Here is a 9,789-nt window from a genome sequence, read left to right as displayed (position 1 = left end):
GATATAACTCAGGTTTTTGAGCTTATTTTGTTATTATTGTTCATTTATTCGTTTGCTGGAAATTAGAACTGAATTTAGAAATAGTTTTGAAACGAATATTTGCACTTAATAAACTAAATTAATCATTTATAGGCTAATTGATGTCTGTGTGTAAAGGTTTCCCTATCCAAGAGCGAAAGTAAAAGTAGATCCATTATCTCTCATTCTCACGCAGTAGATGCTCTGTTTAACAGTTTTCTGTTAAAATAACTGTGAACTGTTTGCTTGTGAAATGCAATTTTTTTCCACTTTGACTTACTTCACGTCCTGTAAATAGCAAATGCGCTCTTGGCGCGACGCAGTTGACTCTTAAAGGGAATGGGAGATGAGACTCTAATTGGTTTATTCTCAAAACACACCTATAACTCATTAAGAAAATAAACTCAACCCTTTTAGACCATGAACTGAAGCGCAAGGCAGATTTCCCGTCCTTAAATTAGCAAAAACACGTCCTGACACGCCCTGAAAGCGTTTGCGCCCTGCGTTTTGCGCTCTGCGCATCTACCGTCAAAATAGAGGCCTACGTCTTGCGTCTGATTTTTCCTTGATGCTGAAGTGCTTTTACATTTAGATTTCAATGAAATATTAAAATTTAAAGGGAAAGGAATTATTTCGTAACAAATGCTCTTAAATAATGTAGCCTTTGACAGTAGGAATTAGTGTTTCTTGACATGATTGGAAGAAGGGGGCAGTGCTGGATTTGTGCGTACCTTGGAATAAAATCCGGCAAGTGTCTCTGGTGCTCTTTAACAACTCTGTCCTGTAGGGACAATGTTCTGGAGAGCTTAGCTCCAACCATAGATATATACACTAGATATCGCATAGGGACCCTGAGCATGCGTCAATAGCGCCGCCACATTGGTACAGTGCTCCCAGGACAAATGTCATTCAACCGCACTAGTCAAGACAGTGTTATTACGTGAAGATGCGGGACTTTAGCGCTGTCTACGGGTGTAGTAACGAGCAAACAAAGAAAACAAAGCACAAAGGCAGAACATTTCATAGGTAATATTAAGTTTTTTCTGTTTTTGTATGTTCTGAACTTTTGTGCTAATCAGGTCACGTTATTGATGATAACAGTCTCTTACTGCATTCACCATACGGCAAAGCAGCTCCAACTCACACTAAACACTCGGCTTATGCTAGTTTTGTTGAATAAAATCAGCAAACAATGCAAAAGAAATATGACAACGAGATGCTGCGCTGCCAGAAACTTATTGTCGGCTAATGAAGGAGTCGTTCATAACGGAGATTCATTCACAAACGAATCGCTCCCTCCATCAGTATGAGAAGTAAAAGCAGGAGAGGAGCTGTGTTTCAGGACATGATTAGATCAAATTTAACAGGGAGGGTGAATAGTACATTTCTGTACACACAAACACAAGCTTTTTGTCAGGAATGCCCGTGCGGTCACTGATCCATCAATGTAGAAAAGTGATGTAAAATCATAATAGAAAAAAAAAATGACATACTAACATCCAGGAAAACTCCCGATCATAGATATATGTGTATATGTGTATATCTCTGGCTTTGGATGGCCACAGTCCTCCACTGTACCTTGGTCCCGCATTCATTTCAAAGGAGCGCTACCCTGTACCAAGATGGCGGCGCTATTGACGCATTCCGTCCAATAGACAACAATAAGCCAGGCGACATCTAATGTATATATCTATGAGCTCCAACCCTAAACAAACACACCTAAACCAGCTAATCAAGCTCTTATTATATATACAAGAAACTTTCTGTTGAAGCAAGTTGGGGCTAAACGCAGCAGGACACCGGCCCTCCAGGACTGAATTTGGACACCCCAGCTCTACACCTGACATGCGCCTTCAAGACGCTTCTCCACTCTCACTTGAACCACTCTCACTGGCAGAGCTGTGATAAAACAAAACGCTATTGGCTGTTGTATTTAAAGGGGAGGAGCTACTCTATGTCCCACCCTCTCTTCATGTTTCAGTTCAGATTACATCAAACATCGAATGAAAAGTGCACATTTACACAGGACTTTTAAGCTGCTTTGACATGATCTACAGTGTTACCGTTGGCCGTCTGTGGTCTGTCTGTCTGTGTCCGTCTGGATGTCAGTGTCCAGCAGAATCCCATATCGACTCAGTGTCTGAGGATCATAACCTGCATCCAACATCTCTTGCTGCTTTCCCACCTGAAAACACACGTAATTATTTAATATATTTTACGGTGATGGTTTTTAAAAATATCAATCAAAGTGCTCTCGGTATAAAGATTTTGCCTAGTAGGCTATAAAGGTGACCTATTATGTAAATATCCCTTTTAAAAGGGGTTTCAGCTAAGCAATATGTGAATATGTTTTATGGTGAGGAAGGCTTGACGGTGTTGAGATGGTGGTGCATCCTAATAAACACAGATCGAGTGTGAATGTGGTTGAGATACACACCTCAGTGTAGTACGCCGGAGGAGGAGAGAAGAACTGAACTCCAGCCTGACTCAGAGTTTGAGCAGTTTTCACGATGTCCTCGGTGTACAGGCCGATGTGCTGGATTCCTGCTCCTCGGTGCTCATCCAGAAACGTGTCCACCTGATTCCTGCCTGAAATCAAATAAAATATATAATGGCTAATGTAATACGGACACCACTAGATCATCTGCTAGTGAAGCACAATGCTGATCATTACTGAATAAAAACAAATAAAAACTTGCTCCATTGACTTTCCATTGTGGTGGGTGCCTCATTGTCATTTCTGATGAATAATAATAAAAAAACACTGTCTAATAGATACTATGTGACAAAATATAAAGAAGCCAAGCTTTAAAAAAAGTGTTTTAGATTGTCTGCATGGCCTTTAGATTGTGACATGTTGCGCTCTGTCTCAATAGTGGAGGTGTTGTCCTGTTTTGTTATGGGCATGTCTGTTTCACTGCCTTCAAAAATCAATATTGTTTAACTAAATTGGCTGTGCGCGCCTGTAATATGCAGTAGTTCTGAGATGTCACCTTGCTCAGGGAGAGACTCTGCGATCACAAACTTGCAGTCCGGCTCCTTTTCATCCTTAAAGGGCAGTTTTATTCCAGACTCACTGCATTTCCAGTATTCCATAGCTGTCAAACGCAGGCCGATCCCATCATGGTTCAACACGTATCCCTCGTCCACATCCTCATTCCTGCAAAACAGACAACTCCATTAGATTTTCTAGTAACACAATAATGCCAATATTTCTGCCAGATAAGGTATAATCAGAATGAGTTGTCATCAAACAGGTCATTTACACTGGGCCAATGTTTAATCCGAAGTGATTGGCATTGAATCAGTTTATGCACTGCTTGGGAATCTCTTATACTCAATAGTATTATATTTCTGCATTGGACAGACACTAAACACTGCATTCATTTCTTACCTGGGAACTGAACCATGACCTTGGTATCATCATCACCATCATACACTTATATTTAAAGATTCAACAGATGCTTTTATTGCATTTAAGGTGTACATTGCTGCTATTTGCATGATTACATTTATGCATTTGGAGACATCTGCATCCCCTTGGAATTGCTCTTGTGAACGCACACACCATAGTAACACTGAGGAGAAAAAAAACTGCTGAATTAAGTCATTATTTTTGTTTTATATGTGCACAAATCTATTCTCAAAGCTTGATCATATTCAATATATTGAACCACATGGTCTGTTTGAGGATGTTTCATGGTATTTTATTTAACATATCAAGACCACTGCAGTCCATATAGGATGATTAAGCCCTCAGATTTCATCTAAAATATCTTCTAAAGATGAACGAAGGTCTCAGGGATTTGGAACAACATGAGGGTAATTAATAACAACTTTAATTTTTGTGTGAAGTAACTCTTTAATTATAATTAAACTTTAATTCTATTAAAGTAAATCAACTTTTATTTGTAAAAAGTTTTGATTTCACTTTAGTTTTGATTTAATTTGTATTTTAAGGTTACTTTAAGGTTAATTTATTCATTCATTCATCTTCTGCCGCTTTTCCGGGGGCCGGGTCGCGGGGGCAGCAGTCTTATTCACACCAGACGCGGAACGCGCGTCAAGCGCGAGTGATTTACATGTTAAGTCAATGCAAACGCGCGAATAGACATCCTGCGGCGCGATACGTGGCGCGAATGATGAGAATTGCGCGGTGCGCATGGCGCGAATGGCATGCGCGAATTGAGCGTTTCGCGCGAATCACTCGCGTTCGAAAATCTGAACTTCAGCGGACATTCGCGCCGCGTTAACCAATAAGGAGCTTGCTCTTGTTGGGGCGTAAATTGTGACGTATCGCCTGTTGACGGTGTGCCAGGGGAAATCCCCCAGCAGACACCGACAAGAAGTTCATCAAACTGGGCTGGGCTCAGTCAGAAGCACCGCTGAAAACCTCCATCAGCCAGGTTCAGTTTCTGGAGGAGTTTACGAGCTCACAGAGCTGGATGCACCTCTGAAAGGATGTAGTGGACTCAGACACGGCTCTAAACGTATCGACGCTGTTTATCATCCTTCATAAAGCACATAAACACTGTTATTTTCTTCATGAAATCCATGTTAGCCATTTAGCTATGAAGCTAGAGTCACGGGGCAGACAATAGCCCTGCCCATCACGCAAATCCGCATCTGTTCTGAAGTGAATTTGACACACGAATGAAGCTGGGTTTGACGCGCGAATGACGCGAGTAACCTCAAATGTTCATGTGACTATTTACGCACGAATAGCGCGATTTATCCGCGCGTTCCACGTCTGGTGTGAACACAGCATTAGGAGAGAACCCCAGACTTTCCTCTCCCCAGACACTTCCTCCAGCTCCTCCGGGAGGATTCCGAGGCATTCCCAGGCCAGCCGAGAGACATAGTCCCTCCAGCGTGTCCTGGGTCTTCCCCGAGGCTTCCTCCCGGTGGGACATGCCTGGAACACCTCCCTAGGTAGGCGTCCAGGAGGCATCCGAAACAGATGCCAGAGCCACCTCAGCTGACTTCTCTGGATGTGGAGGAGCAGCGGCTCAACTCCGAGCTCCTCCAGGGTGTCAGAACTCCTCACCCTGTCTATAAGGGTGCACCCTGCCACCCTGCGAAGGAAACTCATTTCGGCCGCTTGTACCTGAGATCTTGTCCTTTTGGTCATGATCCAAAGCACATGACCATAGGTGAGAGTAGGAACAAAGATCGATCGGTAAAAAAGTTCTTTCATAAGGTTAATTTAATTGAACTTAAAAATTAAGGCAACCAGGGTGATTTTAAACAGTGTGACGGCAGCTGACCTGTCAATGAAGAACCTCTGGAAGCCAAAGTTCCTCCGGTACCAGTTGGTGATGTGTACAGTACTGCTCCGCGGACAGGCGTATGTGATGTGGTCGAAGTGAGTGATGGGACAGCGGGAGCGGTCTGCACCCTGACAGCCTGAGCTCACCTCACGGAAACCAGGCAGGAAGGGTCCCTGGTACCGGGAGCTGTCGATGAGTGTGTGGCACACGTTACCCACCGGGGAGCGCACGATGGAGAAGGTGACCCGGCCGCGGTCATCCTGGAGATTGAGATACAGTTGGTGTTATATACACACATTCATTCAGTGGCAACTTGTGACATGTTCCCTATATTGTTTACCACACTGCTTTGAATATTTAGTCTGGAATAGCATTCAAGCATGACTACAAAACAGCATTAGCACTATTTAACTGACTATAAACAATGAGGTACTTTGATTGTCTTTGGCTGCTAATATGATTTCCTCAGTGTTGGGTAAGTTACTTCAAAAAAGTAATCACTAACCACATTTTTATTTACTGGGTCTGAAAAGTAACTCAGGCCTTCAACAAGTTGTTACTTGACCCAACACAATGTAAAGGGTCACGAAACACCAAAACACATGTGTTGAGCTGTTGACAGTCGTATACGTGTCCCACACTGCTAAAAACACTATGAGGACACATATATTTCTCTAAAAAGTGAAAATTGGTTGTTTTTGCGTTATTTTCGAGCAAATTCGTATTTTCGGTTTGAAACTAAATTTTGAAGCTGCCTCACGGCTATGAGATCTTAGCGTGTATTGCTGCGAAGACTGGACGTCTGTACCTGCGACTGCCTTATTACATCTCTGAGTGTGCTGCATTAAAGGGCCATGACACCCCCAATTTCGGTTAAAGTCTACTTCAGAATTTTTTTTAAAGATGCATGATTAATGGGCGTGGAGCTCCGCGAGCATCGGGCAGGAGTGGGCGTAGCCAGCAGGGGAGAACGTGAGCGAACAACTGTTGCTGACAGTTAGCTCACAAAATGAGACACAAACCGTGAGGAGACGCATGAGTTTATAGTTTACAAAGTTAAAATAAACAGTGATTTAATGCCCTGCTACATTTGTTATTCGTAATTTCATATACACATAACCACAATTTATATCATTGTAAAGATAAGTGTGTTCATGTAAACACTACAAATGAGGACTTCTCCCTCAATCCCCATATCCAGCAGACTGCAGCAGGTCTCCAGACCTGTCTATTTTAACCGTTAGCCCTGCTGGTAATCTGGAGGATTTAGGCAAACACAGCAGCACAGTGATGTGTCTGAATGTGAACGAACTCCTGATAAAAGACAGCGTCCGCCATTCTCTAATTCTCGTGCTGCTCTCCCGACAAAAAATGCTAGCAGCACGCACACAGCTTTGCTGTATGATCGGCCCTGACAAGATCGCGGGAGAAAACATGCAACAAATCCTGTGGATCATGGAAACAAACGCATATGAGCCTTCATGGACGGCTAAATACTGTATGCCGTGGGTCTGTCTCACAGCTCGGGCTTGACTCTGGCAGGTCTCATGAATAATTAAGCAGCCGGCTCTTCTCATAGGATAAGAAACTCCGCTATGAATAATAATGAGAAACCGACGCGTCATCATTGCACTTGCAGTACTGCGCTACGTCGCCGATTTTGATCCCGCCCCAAAAATCATTTTAAACCCGGAAGCTGAAATTAGCTGACAAAAGCTCAAAATTATCCAGTTTTCCCCACAATTACAGCTGAGAGGTGCTAACATTGTCTTAACTGATGCTCAACACACACAAATCTGTTAATATAAAAAAAAGTTCTCCAGGGTGTCCTGAACCTTTAATGTATGAGTAAGGCTTGGTTCAAACCAATCAGCGCGCTCCATTGTGCAACTACATTAATATGTATGATAGCTTCCAAGACTGTACCTGAAGCAGTGTTCAGACGGCAGAGAGACGCCACGTTGTTGCCAAAACAAGTGGGAAAACAAGAATTGTTTGGAGTTACGGGTCGTCAGGGTTGCATTTATAATGTGCTGCAGTGAGCCGACTCACTCCATTAGTGCTCCATTTAGGACGATATTACATACATCTAAGTGCATAAGTACATAGTGTATAGTGTGTTATTTGGGACGCAGCTATAGTCTCAATGGACAGTGATTTTAATCAAGACAAATAGTACAACAGAAGCAAACACACTGCTTTAAACTTTCAATAATCTGTAAACGGCATGTAGAGCTCTGGGCTCAGGAAGTTCTCAGATATCATTATTATAAAATATAGATTTTTTTCTAAGTGTTTTTTTTATATAGCTGTAGGTTATATCTGCATTGTTAATAGCAAAACTCCTCTATTTGAAATAGAAATAAAAAAACAAGTTCTGAAAGAGATCAAGCCTCAGCCAAAAGTAGTGTAGTGCATTACTTACCATAAAAAGTAACCAATTAACGCAACCAGTTACGTTTTTGGGGAGTAACTCAACATGTAATGCATTACTTTCTTAAAGTAACTCTCCCAAACACTGGTTGTTACATGATGTAACTTGCATCCTAACAGGCTTCTCTTCCTCCTCACCATTTTTTGTTTGTTGTCAAAACTGACCGCTGGAGGGGCGTGGTTAAGTATGTTAGCCACGCCCAATACCTCAGACTGACGTAATCCGAGACTTTAGCTAAATACTAATAATTTTTAGATTTTAATTTTAGATTAAAAGACCATTTTTTTTCTTGATGACTTCCTCTGAGGAATTGTTCACCACAAAACTAGCAATGTGAGCTAACTTAATCATATGGTTAGTTTCACTCTCATGTGTCCGAATATTAAACCAACTCTACCTGAAGCTCCGCGGGCGGCTGGAGGAACTCACACCCATCCTGATCCCGGAGCGCCCGGCTCGCGCTCGGTACATCGGTCACCTCGAAGCACACGTTACTAACGGTGTCCACCGGGTAGTGCTCATGAGTCCCGAACACACAACCCGCGTCCCGGTGATCTCTGACAGCGCCGCAGTCACTCAGACTCGGTCTCTCGTTCACCACGAACACCGCGGATCCTCTGCGGAGCGCGAGCTGCTTCGCCCGGTCTGTCCGTCGCGCCGCGAACACGTTAAACTGGAACCGCGATACGAGCTCGTGAGCGACTTTATCCACGTTTGAAACCTGCAGGGAAATGTGGTGCAACCGGCTCAAGTAGGCCGCCATGTTTGGGATGACGTCACTAAGATGGGCGCGTCAAGCTGTCATGGAGTTGTCATACCCATATACATTATGATAAAAGCTACACTCTTAATATTTTATTTTTGTTTAAAGGTTTGCTTTATATGTATTTCTTGTTTAGCTTGTTGTATTTTAAGAATATTGTGCCCGTTATAATTATTTTTTTTACTTTATCCCCATGGTGTCCTTCATGTTCCTTCTATAGGAACATCTCCTAAAATATACCATTTACTGTTCAATAAAATAAATAATAATAATAATAATAATTCCTCAATTTATGTTTAACTCAGAGACTTTTTAAACACATTTCCAATCATAATAGTGTTAATAACTCATCTCTAATCACTGATTTATTTTATCTTTGCCATGATGACAGTAAATAATATTTGATATATATATATATATATATATATATATATATATATATATATATATATATATATATATATATATATATATATATATATATATAGTGTGGCAAGACTTTGCTTCTTCGACCAATTCAATAATAAAGTTGAAGTGTCTTTAAAAATTTCCTGTAAAAACAAAAACTGTTTAAGGCTGGTTGCCTGGTTTTAGAGGGGTTTTGGCCATTTCCAAGCTGGTTTCCAGCTTGATCAACCTGGTTTATCCAGGACATAACTGTATTTGGCTAGGATGGTCAAGCTGGTTTTAGCCGGTCAACTTAAAAGATCCTGGAATGGCCAAAATCCCTCTAAAAAACAGGCTGGTCAACCAACCAAAACCAGCCAACCAGCCTAGGCTGGTTTAAGCAGTTTTTTTCAGCAGTTTCAGAATACTAAATTTATTGTTTTACTCCATATAACTCATATAAAAGCCAGAATTTTATTTGCACAGGCCTTTCTAAAAGGTTAATGGTGACAACTGATGATCACCAGTAAAACTTACAAATTGTCCCTCTTCCCAACAAGGAAAATCAGCAACAATTAAGAATGCATGAGTATATGCTGCCAAGGCTTTGCAATAAAAAATGTCAATATAATGAAAGTCAATGGGGTAAAAACAGCCCCCAACACAACCAAAGGGAAGTCAATTTGCCCAGAGTCTATTTTAGAGTTTTTTTTTAAACAATTCCAAAGCATTTCACTTAAATATGTGCCAAAATAAGATTTGTCACCATTAATCACCACGTTATCAGAAACACAGAAAAAGTTGTGGCCAAATGAAGCCTCAAAATCACTTTAAAGTGGATGAAAACATCCCCAACTTCATCCCCAAATCTTAATAAAAAACTATGGTATTTTGTGGTCTAAAATAAATATACTGTA

General features: G+C 41.5%; 1 protein-coding gene across 3 annotated transcripts in view; it reads right to left on the bottom strand.

Annotated features, from left to right (window-relative positions):
* Positions 1-8,517, bottom strand: part of hpdl (4-hydroxyphenylpyruvate dioxygenase-like) — a 10,737-nt gene extending 2,220 nt beyond the window's left edge. The window contains exons 1-5 of one of the 3 annotated variants that reach the window (XM_073917702.1): positions 8,120-8,517; positions 5,252-5,548; positions 3,012-3,207; positions 2,456-2,607; positions 2,082-2,203 (exon numbers count right to left, since the gene is read on the bottom strand). In XM_073917702.1, coding sequence (XP_073773803.1) covers positions 3,199-3,207; positions 5,252-5,548; positions 8,120-8,485 — 672 coding nt within the window. In that variant the 5' untranslated portion in view covers positions 8,486-8,517 and the 3' untranslated portion in view covers positions 2,082-2,203; positions 2,456-2,607; positions 3,012-3,198. 3 annotated transcript variants of the gene reach the window in all.
* Between the last annotated feature and the right edge of the window lie 1,272 nt (positions 8,518-9,789).

This window comes from Danio rerio, chromosome 12 (genome assembly GCF_049306965.1).
Source record: "Danio rerio strain Tuebingen ecotype United States chromosome 12, GRCz12tu, whole genome shotgun sequence".
Lineage (NCBI taxonomy): Eukaryota > Metazoa > Chordata > Actinopteri > Cypriniformes > Danionidae > Danio > Danio rerio.
The sequence above is the reverse complement of the archived record's forward strand: the minus strand, read 5'-3'. Positions and strand labels throughout refer to the sequence as shown.